A 15,852-nucleotide genomic window follows, 5' to 3' on the forward strand; every position below is an offset into this window, starting at 1 on the left:
TCCGTTGGCTGTTCATTCTGTTAGCCAAACACACTGGAGGACTGCTGCCCACCGGTTGCTAAAAACAAACTAGCGCTCTTCCCGCTGATTTCAACACCCATTTGTTGTTCTCAACGTAGCTTTATCCGGGACAAAATAGATTGCGTATCCGATAGATAGTGTTCACGGTGACTTTTCAGATTCAAGTGGATAACATTTTTTAAGGTCTTGCAATAAGTAGATTGCCAGCAACTCTGAACTACAATTAGATAGTGCTGTAGAAGCACAGATAATTATAGTAACAGCATGAGAAGACATGCTCCGTTGTAGTCAGCGATCTGTTTCCATCGTCCCCGGGATGAATGGTGCGCCGTTAGTTTAGAGCCCTGATCTGAGATGAAGATCAACAGGACTCAGCTGAAGGACACCAGTACAGCAGGTCTGTTTGCACTAATGACTAATATCTGGTATTTCTATTTTCCTCACATCTTTTTGTCTGACTTATTTCTTCTTCTATTGTGGCTTTATTTAATGTTTCTATTCCAGAGTAATGAAAAGAAGCTAGATGTGAAAAGATGGCAAGAGGAAAGCACAACAGGGAAGTAGAGAAAACGCTAAACAGAGAGAAAAAGCTCACTATAGAACTGAAGGACTGTGCACACAAAAAAAGTAAAACTAGAGAGCAGCCAAAGAGCAGAGCTGATGTTTGTATGTGATCATATTAGACTGTGTTGCTACTGTTAAGAAGCCAGGTCCCCCAGTGAGCTGGCAACCAAAGTCACCTTCTGGCAGCTGTCTACTGTCATCTACTAATGCACTCACAACGACTTTTGAACCTCACAGTTAATGACCAGGGAGGTAATGGAGAGGGATGTAGGCCATGAACAGCTCCACGACTGCAGTCTGCTGGAGTGTTCAGATGTTCTTTTGCACACGGCCGGGACCATCTGAGCTTAATTTACCTTGATGTAAAGCTATGTACGGTATATCACCGTTAGCGTCACCAGCTGGGTATGAAAACATGCTGTATGCGTTTCTTTATGTATGTATGCATGCATGCCAGCCTGTGCAGCTCACTCATAAGTAGGAGGCTTGATGGCGCCCCCTGTGTCTTGTGCGCACATTACCTGAAAATCCCTCTCCTCTAGAATCTCTTTCCTCCACCTCACCAGGAAGGCGGCGCACACGTAGAGGTGGAAATGGGAGAAGCCCTCTGGTTCAGCCTAGTGAGAGAGAGAAATGACAGGTGCTGATTTACGACAAGTTTAACATTTCACAGTCATAAAATAAATGAAACCTCCATCACAGCTGTGGTAGATTATTCAAATAGAAGCTAAAGGATGTAAGGAAAGCATGGCAGTACATACAGAGTAGCTCATAGCTTCATTTAAACAGAGATTTTGATGCATTTTTACATGATGTCATACCGAAAAAGGAGAAGTGGGAAAAAGAGGAATATAAAACATTTTTCTGTCACAACCCAGAAATGTACATTTGCAGGGGCGACAGAGATGAAGAAAGCTACAAATCCCTTCTTCTTTGCACTGTTTTTTTTTTTTCTTCTTTTATTCCAGCCCCTCGTTACGTTTGGCAGCTCACTTTTTCTATGACTCGGCAAGGAGCAAGGGAATTAGAGACAGGAAAGACAAAGGATGAAATGTTCCTTGTTCTATTCATTTTTTCTCCAGAGCCCTATCACAGCGAGGATAATTACCAAGGCCTTTAAATGCAAGTGAAATGGGAGTATATGCCCCCATGCAGGCAGGATAGAATATCTAAAGTGTATCTTAATGTGTGAGTTTTTCAGAATGCAATTTGGGATGCGTGTCTTGGGGTTTACTACCCCACAGATTGTATGTTAATTTAGCTTAAAATTTGTCTCTTCTGCATGTGCATTACCCAACATGATTGAGTGGATTAAAGATAAACAAGTACACACTCACATCTCATAGTGAGAGCATAAATTTATTAATTATTCTGCAAGAGTGCCCTCTGATGTGTTTTCATTGATACTATGTGGTGGTAAAGAAGCAATGCGACATTAAAGACGACATATTACACACATTTTCAGGTTCTTAATTGTATCTCTGGTTACCAATAGAAGAGGTTTACATGCTTTATTGCTCAAAAAACACATCAGCTCTCTCATACTGTCCAGTGCTGCAGCACTGTCTGTCTGAAACGCTCTGTTTTAGCTCCTGTCTCTTTAAGGTCCCCCCTCCTGAATACTCAGTCTTCTCTGATTGGCCAGCTCACACGTGCCTGACCAAGCAACACCAACAACAACAGAGCAGCTGTGCTAAATCAATCTTTACGTGCTAAACTAGCCGCTAGGCTTAAATTATGCACATGTGTGACATGGTGATGCAGTGTGATGTCACAAAGTTGCGACTATTGATGAGGCGTTTCAGGAGCAGTGCTGTCTGTGGGAGAGAGGAGCTTCTGTTAGTGCGGATTTTGACCTTTATGACTCTCACGATCTTTTACATACACCAGAACATAAATAAAAACACTGAGAGAAAGGAAAACAATGAAAAAGAATAATAGGTCTCTAGTACGATGACATTTTGGGAAACTCACACGCAACTGCTCCTTAATCCAAAGTGACACATGTTCCAGTAATACAGCCATGTTTATCACATCTTACTGCTCATTTACAGGATTTCATTAGAGGGTGTAGCATTACTCATTTCCACTTTGTCTGAGTAACCAAGTGCAAGTGCTGCTTTTTAACCACCATGCTCATTTGTGTACAGCAGTGAGCCATAACTCTGCAGGAATGAACAGAAACTGCCTTTTCTGCTGTGATAATTGAATTTCCCTCTAGAAACAAAGGAAAGAATAAACAGATGAATAGTGAGTGGACAGATTTAAAACACACACGGTGTAATACGAAAATAGTCAGCAAATACACTGGGTGTTACTGCATTTTTGCCTGCTCTTTATAGACAGATTGGCCCTCCCTACGCCTTTTTGTTTGTCTGTTGTTTGGGTTTCCTCTTACTTTACCTCCCACTTAGCTAAACCAATGTTCAGAATTTCCCAACTGAGAGTGTGTGCGTGTGTGTGTGTGTGTGTGTGTGTGTGTGTGAGAGAGAGAGAGAGAGAGAGAGAGAAAGAGAGAGAGGAAAATAGAGAGAGTGAGTAATAGAAGAGAGATTACAGAGTGTGGTGAGGGAGGGAAATGAAAACAAAAAAAAAACAGGGGTGTTTGTGAACAGCAAAGCGTAGCGTGATGTGAGTTGTAAACTGGCAGGTGATTGGCTTGTTGGTCTAACCTTGCAGCTCCAATCCAAACAACCGAAGCAAGCAAACACACACTCTCACACACACACACACACACACACACACAAACACAGATTGTATGAGTGGCATACGGGAGCACAATGTTTATCAGCCCCTAAAGATTTGCAGTTTTAATTTCCTTTCTTCTATGAGTTTTTTTCTCTGTGAGAGAGAGTGTGTGTGAGTTCATGGTTGAGGGCACCAATGAACTCTGAGGGAATGTGAAACTCTAAAATCCAGAGCTATTTTTTGTCTCCCCCTCTCCCTCCTTTTCAATCACCCATCCATCTATCCTCTGCTCTCCCAACATGTCACCTCCTTCAGTCTCGTTCAACAATTGTCTATCACCCGCTCTTCTCTCTCTTTCTCATTAATATGACTGCGAGGAGTCATCCACTAACGAAAAAGTCATTCATCCTGATCAAAAACAAATTCTGTTAACAAGCAATCTTGATATTTTGATTTGTCACGATGGTCTCACCACTAACTTGAAGTCTTTTGCCTCCACTTGGTGCAGCAGGAATGGCAGCCTAACTAATGACAGTTTACAGTATATGACTTGCTTTGGTGCTCACTTTGATGTTTTTTAAGCAACAGGGAGAAGGAGAAATGTTAAAATGAACAAAATGCTTCCTTTGAATTTGTGCAACTCAGTCAGTTATATGACAAGTGTTTAAAGCGCAAATTTTGTGGTGCCAGTCAAAGTACACATCGCTGTTGTAACGTCATGGAAGTCTATAAAGGGAACAGTATTTAGTGGGATTAGATTTCTCAATAGAAATAAAAAATCTTGTCTGTACTTGACTGGGAAGGCTTTCAATGCATTAATCAAAAATGACATTTTAGCGCTGGACCATTTAGATGCCTAATCAAATCACAATCACAACTGATTAATTGTTTTTCATTAAGCTACTTTTCCCATTTATTCATCATAAATGGACACACTTTGGCTTTTGGACTGATTCATAAAACAAGCAACTTGACAATGTCATTTTAGGATGTGGGAAGTTGTGAAAAACATAATAAAAAATGATTTAGCAATGGCAGTAACTATCGTCAGTTGCAGCCCAATTTTAAGTCGCATTGAATTATAATGCTCAAAGAGAAAGTGTCTGGATGCCCCCCAAAAAATGTATTGCCAGGAAAAAAACAGGAATTGTTGAAGGAACAGTTTGACATTTTGGGAAAAAAGCTAATTTGCCTTCTTACTGAGAGTCATCATAGCAAGCTAACTGTCTCTAACTGCTAATTGTGTATTTATTTATATTAAACAAATGAGAAACAACATGTGATTAAGTGACCTTTTGAGGTGTTGGAAAGTGAAATTTTTATCATTGTAGTGAGCCAGGCAACCCTGCTTCAAGTCTTTATGCTAAGCTACGCTAAGTTAAGGTAATCAACACACACTTTTTGAATAAAAAAGTCCTTAATGCCAGAGACAACACATATCCCACCTCTTCCTCCCAAAAGCCTGTCATCAACCAATTTGGTGCGGCTGCAGACGGACTTCCTACGGCTATGGAAGAAGATGATATCTACTGCACGGGAATACCAAGAAAGGTGAGGTTATTCAAATATTAGACATTAAATTTATATTTGTTCAAGTATTCTGGTGGGATAAGCTGATGGCATGAGGTCAGGGCACTCTGGATTGAGACAAGCTGGTATTGTGAATCCTTGGGCGATTTCAACCTTATTTTGGGGCAAAGTCTCTGAACAAGAACAAGAATATTGGACTGTTGATTCTATACATGCAGTTTTTATTTCCCAGTGAACATTGTAAATTACGTTACAGCTCTCTCCGCATTCATTTAGTTATGGGCCTGGTCTAGTTCGCCTGAAATAACTGTCCGGGGGCATTGCCAAGACGGCTGCCGAGTGGCAAGAGTTGCCTCAAAGGCCTTTGGCTCTAGCACTATATTTAACACCCATAGTATACACAAGAAAACCTAAGGTACTCAATTAATGATGGTGGCAATAACTGCTCCTTTTTATGAACATTTTCACACTGTAAAGTACGAAAAAGTCCAACTTCTCTTGGTGGAAATAAATGTTACATCTCTTAGCTCTATTTCTCAGCCCATTTCTCTCTCTGTGACTTCCTCCTGCCCTGTCCAACCACTGTTGCTGCTTCAGCTGAAGGCTTTCTCGTCATTATGATTTTCCAAATAAAGTTTGTCATGGGAGTCAAGGTGACTCCGTCAAACTTGTCTCTACCTCTTCTCCTCCTCCATTGTTATGCCTGGCCCTCCACCCCCCTTGTGTCAGGGCAGCCATATTGGCTGAGACAAGCGAGACTGACTGACAAGCGCTGATGATCAAAGGAGGGAGGAAGCGGGGGAAGAGGTGGGAGGGAACAGTGGGAGAAAAAGGGTGATAGGGGTACGGGAGAGGAGGCAACGGGGAGAGTGGGGGAAACAGAAGGGGGAGTGCCTGAGAGACAGAGAGGGTGGGAGGCTAAAGGTAAACAAAGCAGGGAAAGGGAATGTAGAATACAGATTGAGAAGCAGTTTTGCAATGTCACAGTGTCTTTAAACTGCTGCGCTGGCTGTCTGACTAGTCTCATCCCTCCAAAACAAACCCGCCTGACGTGGGACTAACTCGATACCCTGACGAACTGACTCCGGACAAGGTGAAAAGGTGACGGTGCGAGGGAGCGATGTAAAATGATGAACGAGCAGATGTAACAACTACACAGATAAAATACGCTGAGCACTGATGCTCCAGTTGTAGTTTTAAAGCTCTCTTCATGCTATACGTGTCTGAACCTGACTGCGGTAGTGATTTGTGAAAGTTGACATTAACTGCTACAAGCTGTAGGAGTGTTCCCTCGGGTAATTCATACCTAAGAGCGGGGATAGCGGGGAGGAGTGTGTGACTAGAGGATATATTTTAACACTATAAGGCAAAGAGGGCTGACGACTGGGATGGTAAAGGTCAGGTCATGATGCAATCCATTTAAAAAAAGGAAGAGGGATGGAGTATGGAGGGGAAAAAATGACCAACATTTAAATTTCTTCAGCACCGTTTCTGTGTCTGTGATGTCTTGCTTTAGGCTACATTTTAAATTGCCAAGCACTGAGGTTAATCAGAGGGGAGAAAAGCAACAAAAATAATAAAATTAGAATTCCCACCTTGCCATGGATTCAGTCCATTACAGATCCCTGCTGTGTCGTTCTATCTCTCTCTCTCTCTCTCTCTCTCTCTCTCTCTCTCTCTCTCTCTCTGTATGTTAAATTTGAAACAAAAGACTTCACAAGTGCCTGTACTGAGTGGGTAAATGCATACATTAATATATAGTATTTATGTGAAAATTAAGATCATTTGAGGAACAACAGTAATAAGATAATTGGAAACAATCCAACGCAACGCATTAACTTCTCCATTAACGCTACCGTGGTGCAGCTTATGTTTGTTTCATGCTGAGACAGACAAAGAGGAGAATTTTGTGTGTGAGTGTGTGCAATTTTGGAAGACAAGCCGGTGTGTGGATGATCAAGGTCCGGTCTACAGAGGCCCGTCTTATTGTTCGGAGTGACCATGAGGCCAAACATTACCACAGATAGGAGAAAGAGAGGCAGAAGTAGCAAGGAGGGCCGCTTCCCCCGGGATGGTGACTCAATCTTCCTCTTATTGAGCTGGCAGGTAAGTGTTTTATTCATATTCAAGAGAGCATGTATCTCTTTTGTAGTCTGATAATTGACTTTGGCACAAATTTGTGAGCGAGCTAAAATATATCAAGCTGAAGCGCCGCATTTAGAAAGGTTATTCCTCTTGGTTTTACTTGCAAGAAACAATTCTGTTTTTGATTAAACAATGCTGTCAAAGAAATTCAAGCTCAATGGCTGCCTCTGTTTTGCCATTCCCCATGCTATATCATTCATCTCCAACACTGGAAGGAAGAATGAATCTGTTTGGTTGATACCCAAGGCCATGCAGCATTTTAATTTTCCGAGTCTGTGCATATGATACTCAAAGGGTTTTCAAATATGTGAGCAAAGAAGCCCCCAGGAACATAACTTCACATTACATGTAGAACCACTTTAGTGGGTATCCTGTGCCCTTTGGGTTAAAAGAAAATCTCATATTTTCTTAGAGGCTGACAAATTCTAAAGGTAAGGTCTAAATATGTCTCTAAAAATGCAAGGGGAATTTAATCTTTTATCAAATTTCTAAAGAAGTGTTGTTAAATATAATTATCTATCTCCTTCATTGCCTTTTACTTTATTTTATTTAATCAAAGCATGTGGCTCACATTAAAATGTGAAAATGCTGGAATCGTTAAGTAAGCGCATGAAAGAAGAAGAAAACAGCAAACCAAAATATGCCTCACAATAAAAAGTGCACCGGCAGACAAGATGAAGTTTAATGAAAGGAAAGTGACAGTCATAAAACATTAGACTGAGGCTACATAAGAAAATATATTGAGATCAGTGGGGACTACGGAAAGGGCCATGCATTCATACATTTTATTTCCTCCGTTTTCCCGTAATAACGAGTTAATTTAATTTGTTTTCTCGAGATGTCAAGTTGTTATCTCTCGAAATAACAACTGCTGTTTTCCTGAGATAACGGGATAATTTTCTCGAGATCTCGAGATAACGAAACTTTGTTTTCCCGAGATAACGATATAATTAATTTGAGATCTTGAGAAAACAAAACGATAGTGTAGTATATTAAATCATTGCAGGAAACATCATTCAGTGTAGCAATGTCAGAGGAGCAGGAGCAAATCGATCCCTGCGTCACATATCTTTTCAATCAGGGCCTGACACAGACTGAAATAGCATTATGCCTTGCTATTGTTATTTCGAGATAATAACTCCAGATCTCGAGAAAACAAATGATATTAACTCATTATCACAGGAAAACAGAGGAAATAAAATGTATGAATGCGTGGCCCTTTAGGGCTTCTGTAGGGGACAGGAGTATTCAGGTCTTTACTTTAGTAGAGGTACAGAAGTGTTATCAACAAGGGATTGATCCACATGTAAACAGCATTCCGCTGCCACTGATGGTTGAGGTGGAGCCTGTTTTAATTACCTTGAAGCTAGGTAATTTAGCCCCGGGGTTCCCAATCTAGGGATTGGGCCACACCAAAGGGTCACAAGATAAAACTGTGAGGGTCATGAGGTGTTAATGAGAGAGGAAGAAGACAGAAAGAAGTTCTGCAACACAAATCTATGGTCTTTATTAGGACGTTTTTTATCTTTGCTTTTTTTTGTATGAAATATTTAAATAAATGCCTCAGACAGTTATTAAATCTGTCTAAAAGGTTCAGGAAAAATCTCTGTTTGGTTAAACTTCTTAGAATCAAAGACATTAAAAAAATGTGACAAAGGGCATCACCTACAAGCTGCTTTCACAAGCTTAAAAGATTGGCAACTGCTGGTTTAATCCTAAACAATGCATTATATTCAATACGCTTATCTCGTGTCAGAAAAACTGTCAGTCAAGTACTAAAGCTGCAATTTATTATTATTTCCATTTTTGATTAATCTGCTGACTAATCTGTCTATGAATCGAAATTAATTAATTTCGTCAGTTTTGGTACATGTGCTTGAAAAATTAGTTGTGCAAATGATCAGTTATCAAAATATTTGCCTGTACATGTCGATCAACTAATGGATTAAACATCTTAACTTCGAGAAGTACATTTATTTTTAAACAACTATGGAGTGTAGTGGAGTAGAAGCATGAAATGGAAATAGTCAAGAACCTGAAAACTGTATAGTACTTTAGTTAATTTCTATCACCAATTGAAGTAAGTGCTTACTAAGAACATCAGAGTAACATACAAGGACCACTGAGTACAACATATGTATCTGATTCATTAGCCTGTGCTCTTTAATCTCAATCTTTGCTAATCTTCTGACCCTTCTTGCACTAAATTACCCAAATTTTCCACCAGGATTCGACACATTTGATCACATCTTACACAGTAGTTTTTAACACGGCCACTAACAACACTAAATAGCTCCCTGCTCGGTAAGTTCACCCGTCCATATGGAAAAGGACCATATTTCACAACCTGAAAATGTCACGGTATCCCTTTAACAGCCATGCTAATGCTGCCACACTGAGCTACTTGCTAATTTCATGCTCCATGCAACAGGGATAATTTGGTCCCTGTCTGTCTGTCCGTCTGTCTGTCTGTCTGCCTGCCGGGGAGGAGAGGTGAGTGTGAATGCATGTGTGTGTGTGTGTTCTGCTCTAAATCACTGCTTTTTCTGTCTTTTTCTTTGTTTCTTTCTTTCCTCCACTTCTTAAGATTGACAGTGACAAATAGAGAAAAAGCGAAAAGGGACAACAACACTGCTGACGAAATAAACCAAAGACAGGGACAGAAAAAGAATGAGAAAAACCAAGAATAATATCGAGAAGATGCTGCAGATAGAAAAGCAGAGAGAGAAGATGACAGAAATAGAGAGGAAGATGGAGGAAGCGCTGTCTCGTGCTGGATCAGGCTACTGAACAGATGGCCACACCGCAGAGAGAAGACCACAGTGGAGACATTACAACACTCAGGTTAAAATCTCCCCTGGAACAAGCGCACACGCACACACACACACACACACACACACACACACACACACACAAACACACAGTGGCAAAGGGCAAGGTCTTTCTGTTTATTATCAGCAGTTGAGACAAGACTCAGACACTCGTTTTTTGTCCCTACAAGGCCTGAAAAACTTTTCTTGTAGTGAATCGAGGACATGTTTTAAGAACATTTGTCAAAGAGCCACATTAATCTAGTTAAGAAATCCAGTTTGTTTAGACATTAACAATTAATGTGTATGTGGATGTATTGAAATGGGGCCAATACAACAACCACACACCCCTGCCTCAGAGATAAGGGCAGTAAAGCATGACAAACGCTCAACCAAACAGGGAAAACATACTGACAAGGCGAGGAACGGGCTTGTTTAACCAAAATAATTCTAATCAAGGGCGATTTATTAATCCTTGAGCACTGAGAAATTATTTTGTGGAGCATATCCAATTAATTTCATTGCACGATATGTAATTTCTGCCGATAGGGGTTTCTTAATCAAAACAGTGAAAACAGAAGTCGTAGTGTGAAGACATCATGAAGTAGTGTGAGATCAGGGGAGTTGTTGTCTTGTCACTGTCGATGAAAGTCTATCTGACTTGACAGATGAGGTAATATATTAAAGTTTTATTCACATTAGATTTAGTCACGATTGCCTACTTCCTTCCTCACCCTCTCCCCAGAAGTAATAGGGACAAGCGACCAAATGAAATGCACCACTACTTGAATAAAACTACAGATTTCACGGGGTTTGGGCACTGTTGGAAAAACTGGGGATAACGTAAGTACAAAACTTAAAAAACATAACATAGGCGTGTCATTTTTAAACATTTTAATAGATGTGACATATCATATGTTTAAGCGCTCCAAATCTCTCATCTGGTTGTATGTGGTGGAGAAGAGCCGGAGGTTAAGGACATGAGGGTAAAGGAAGGAAAGAGGAGAGAATTTTGAAGGGGTTGAGAGGAAAGATAATTGGGAGAGAGGACACTGGAAAGAGTTTTTAAAGAAAAAAGTTTAAAAAAGGACAACAGGCAAGCGCAGAAAAGAACAGACTAGAACAGTATTGTGCCTTGAAGCCAGCTCTCCTGAAAGTTTCATGAGTGAGAATGGCCTCCTATCCCAAGCAAGGTAGGGCCGGAGGTGAGGGACTGTGACAGAGCCTGCCAGAAAAGGTGTATGTCCGTGTTTGTGTGTTGTCTGAAAGGGTGTGTGGGGGCTGCGAACCAAATAACATTGTCAAACATCAAATATTTAAAGGATGGATTACAAGTGCAATGTGTACTTGGGTTTCTGTCAAGTCACGACAAAGCAACAACGCCGTTTAATCATTCATTCCTTGTTTCTTTTATAGACTTGTGGATGGTGTAAGTATGAGTGTAGCACCAAGGCAGTCCAGTTCAGCATAGGTGTGGCCACTCTGCCTTCACTTGTGAACAAGAACCAAAGATACCTGAACTCCTTCACTTGGGGCTCACTTACTCCAAACCAGATGAAAGCAATCCAGACTCCCTGCAAATCAGACCAGTGCTCACTAAAGGTAACCTTCTGAAGAAGCCAACAGGACCACATCATCTGCAAAATGGTTTTACATGGCCTAATGGCTCATAGTAACGATACTGGTAGTCCAAACTCTCGTAGTGACAACACTGTTGTAAAAAAAAAATTGGGTAAATCTACAAATCCGCAATATGATTTAAAATCAACATGAATTCAACTTAAACTTAAACTCAGGCTGTAACTTTAACTCATTCATCACTGTAACCACAGTTCTGACGTCAAGCTTGAATTATGTTCAGGAAATGAGACATGGATTGTAACTAAATGTCAGGACAAGGTATTATTTTCTATAATGATGTAAAACCATTTTAAAAGTAGCACTTTCTGTTCCATCATTTCTTGGTGCGTCTCTCTGGCTGTATTTTGCTCTTTGGATTATTTTGCCCTCTTTTTATTTTATTTTTCTTCTTTCAGAAGGATGATGATTTTGATCCTGAGCTCCAAACTGATGCGTAATGGAAAACAACTTCCCGTTACTATGGACACCATACAGACATCACTCATTATAGAGACTATTTAACAGCAGAGCTGGGTCAGGTAAAGGCTAGAATCTCTTAATCACAGGCATGTACTAAAAATGTTTTAAATTGTGGATGCATTAAAGTGAACCTAGGCTTTTTTTGTGAGTCAAGCCTTCATGTAAAAGCATAATTACGACGAAAATGCCACTTTTAAGATTTACCGTATTTTCGTTTTCGGGTCAAAATCATTTTCAACCGACCCCATTCATTAATATATTCATCAAGAATTACTTCAATTACTAGTAACCCATCAAAAACAATGTGTTAGACAATTTGGTAGTGTTTAACAAGTCCCCATGACCCACCATTCGTCTCTCTGCAATGTAAACACACCTATAAGATGTTCCTATAGAACTCTACAACAGCTGCCAGCTGGCTGCACTTCAGTCAGACCCAAGACAACAAACTTCCTAAATGTGAGAGCACTGGAATCTGTTGCAATGATTTAGTATCCATCCTTTACAAGAACAAATTCAGTTCCCATCAGTAATTATAAAGGATGCCTGACCAGAGGCGGGTTCATGAAAACATAGTGCCGCTCTTGAGTTTTTCTGAGAGAAATGGGTTTCTTTGGCCAACAAATCACTGTTCCCAGAATACAAGTCATGTGAGTTGAGAGACTGCACTTAAACTGGAGGACTTGGGAGTGTTCGGGACTCGTTTTTCCAGGTTCATGGGTACTGCACTGCAGCTGACCCAGCAGCAAGTGAAGAGAATCTTTGCTGGCAGGAATCAATTACTGAAGGTCGGATTATACTATGAATCTCTGGATGGACTGGTTATGCTGAAGAATTTAAATATTAAAAGTGCTTTGCATTAATAGAAATAAGGAATTTCAGTAAAAAACAAAAACTAGGATTCAAAGTTTCATGATATGATAAGAAAAATGGTATTTTTCAATTATATTATTCGTCATACCATGCTGCAAGATTTGCTAGCACCTTGAGCTTTCAGTTAAGTAAAATGTTATATATATAATTAGTGAATGCACTTTTTACAAGCCAGCATTTGAGTTCTACCAACATTCAAGGTTTTGGAAGACAAACTTAACCAGACACAAAAAAAAATGGCCATGGTGTTTTAATTCAAGTAAGGCAAGAAAAGAAAGATACCATCCTTGCAGTTACGTGGCTTTTATCTGTCAGTTGCAATCTATCTCATGCTGCCCGAAGTTCATTCAGAGTTCATAAAGATTTAGACATGATTCATTTGGTATTTATTCATCCAAGCTATGATTTGTTGAAAGCTGTGGACCACGAACTTCAGCCGTACACTGCAATGTGTCAGGGTTAAAAAATGTTCTTTACATTTCTTAATGTCTTCCCATTTTCTCTCGTGTTTAAATCTAACTTGTCAACCCTTTCTCTTTTTATCCCCTCTCATCCCCCAACACTCTACTTTTGATCTCTTACTCCTCTAAATCAGCTTTCACTCACCCCTCTACTAACCCCTTCTTCTAACAGCCACAAGTCGCATATAGGTGCTGCTATTTGATGAAAATCCAACATCTGCTTGGTCGCATTTATGTAAATGGTGAGAAACTTTCAGAATAAACCTCTCGCCGTCCATTTCTGTGTGACTTTCTGTCTGCCTCAATCTGCTAGGTGCATTATGAAGCGGATTCTTTCAAAAAAAAAAAAAAAAAAAAAAGATAGTACGTGTTCTCTGCAAAGCACAGCGTAGAGCCGCTTTTGAAACACAATGTGGCGCAAAAGGTGAGAACCGTGAGAATAGCTGCGATCAGCTCCAGTGGCCACGCCTTGGCCAGAACGCAACAGAGAATGGCTCAGTGGAATCTGGGGGTTAGGACGTAAACTTAAAAATGACTTCTCAGCAAATATAAACAACAAATATGACAAGGAACGTCTGCATTTTATACAATCTGATCTTAACATAAAATGAGAACAATAAAAAGAGATAAAAAAAAGAAGAAAACAATCAGGAGTACGTTTGTTGCCACCAATGAACTCTCCATTCATCTTGATACTCCTTCTCCCCGCTGTCCTCATCTAAGCAAACACTGCAACCACATGTGCTACACTGTCAACCACTGCGCCAACTGGAAAATCCATTATATGCACTAAGCTCAAGGCCTGAACTATCCACACACGATCAGGCATATACACACACCCCACCGAATCAATAGCAGTCATTAGGTGTTATTGACAGCGCCAACTGAGGTTAACAATCTGCAGTGGTTGTAGGCGCTGCCTATTAAGCTGTGTGTAAATGTGAAAGGGCAGCAAAATGAACAGGGCCCGATGTGTTTGAATGGGATTAAGATCCTGCTCTGTCTCACATCCACACATCCAGGCACACTCACACACAAACACACAAAAAAACAGAGCAGCCATAAAAAATTAAAATGGAACCACTGAGTCAAATAGCAAAAACCTTTCTTTTTTCTCACTTTTCCTTCCTCACTATTTTTTTTTTTTTTTTTTTATGTTTTTGTGCTACTACTAAGCATCAACCCAGCACTATCTCACACCATATGTGTTGTGCTAACACTAAGCTAATCAACTAACATCCAGTTAAACTAACAAAGCGCAAATGTGTCAGTTGTGTGGCAGTGTGGTGGGGCTGAGCAGCGTAGCAAGGCTGTATCATAAATTCTGTATAATTCAGGCTACCATAGAGAAAGCTGCCACGATTAAACACCTTTGTTAAAAAAATATCTGTATCATGTTGCATCATGCCACCTGGGTTGGCTGGGATCTAATGATAGGAATTACAAAAGCTTCACTTCTGAAGCAATCATGGATGTCATTATCAGAGAATATCCCCAATCTGAGACCCCATGCAGAGCCAGATAGATAGAAATGGACAGATAACAAAAAGGCACAATAACAGTGGCTTTGCCGTGTGTGTGTCGATTTATACCTGGTAGGTGTCCCACAGTCTGATCGTGCAGCGAAGTGGCAGCTCCCTCATCAGGAGGTTGTTCATCCAGCGGAAGGCAAACTGCAGGTACTCCACCTCATACTGCTGCATGTGGCGGTGCACAGACTCTGTGGAAATAATAATAATTACAATTGAAAAACTAGAAGGGCACTCACAGAGCAGACTTCAGTCGGGGCCAGTGGTCCACTTTTCTACTGTGTGATATGCAAATGTGCAAGCACAACCACTATATATGTGTGGAAATATTTCCAAAAGTATGGGAATTATGTTAAAATATAGTTGTGTCTAGCTGCAGCCTCATCATCTCAGTGAAGCTCGAACATTTTTCTCATGATGTGTGCACTTATATTTCCATAGCCACACAGAAACAGCGTTGTTACAATCCTACTCTACTTTCTGTATAAAGTCTGAGCAGCTACATGTGTAATGTGAGGACGACTGATACATGAGAACGTGGATTGTGATATGGAGTCAGCGTATTTCTACAATTGGCTCTGTTATTTCACTACTGAAGATGTCATTTATTCCACTGAGGCAAAATGCCCAATGCTTGGTTTTATATCATTAAAATTATGTTAGGATATATGTCATCTTAGATTGTGGATATTGTTGTATTGTGACATGACATAAAGGCTTAAAGGCTGCATTACAGTAAAGTGATGTCATTTTCTGAACTTAGCAGACTGTTTTACTTTTTCTAACAGTTGTCGTTACCCACTCAGTCACTATATTCACATTCCTGATTAATATTTATCAAAAACATCATTCAGTTAATATTCTGTTAAAGCACCAATAGTCGCTGCTACAATTTTCTCATCAAGGTATTATATTTCGACTGAGTCCTAGTATTTATGGGCTTAAGTGCTTTTGAGGAAAGCTCACGAATTATAAATGGTGTATCACAACATAGTCTAAAAATATTGCAATATCATTTTAAGGCCATATCGCCAGGTGTATTTGTGGATCCATCTCATAATTTGGATCCGCTCTTTAATGGATTCTTCCTTGGCCCATGCTTCAGTAGTTTTTCTGCAAGTCCTTGACAAG

The 15,852-nt window shown here is 40.2% G+C and overlaps 1 protein-coding gene across 3 annotated transcripts in view; it reads right to left on the reverse strand.

Moving 5' to 3' along the window:
* Window positions 1–15,852, reverse strand: part of tbc1d22a (TBC1 domain family, member 22a) — a 126,640-nt gene that overhangs the window by 23,645 nt on the left and 87,143 nt on the right. For all 3 annotated transcript variants that reach the window (XM_084345642.1, XM_084345640.1, XM_084345641.1), the window contains 2 exons: window positions 14,785–14,912; window positions 1,107–1,202 (listed from right to left, as the gene is read on the reverse strand). In XM_084345642.1, the coding sequence (XP_084201768.1) occupies window positions 1,107–1,202; window positions 14,785–14,912 (224 nt within the window). The remainder of the gene's footprint in view (window positions 1–1,106; window positions 1,203–14,784; window positions 14,913–15,852) is intronic.

The sequence above is a fragment of the Pagrus pagrus genome (genome assembly GCF_965226575.1).
Source record: "Pagrus pagrus genome assembly, chromosome: 23".
NCBI lineage: Eukaryota > Metazoa > Chordata > Actinopteri > Spariformes > Sparidae > Pagrus > Pagrus pagrus.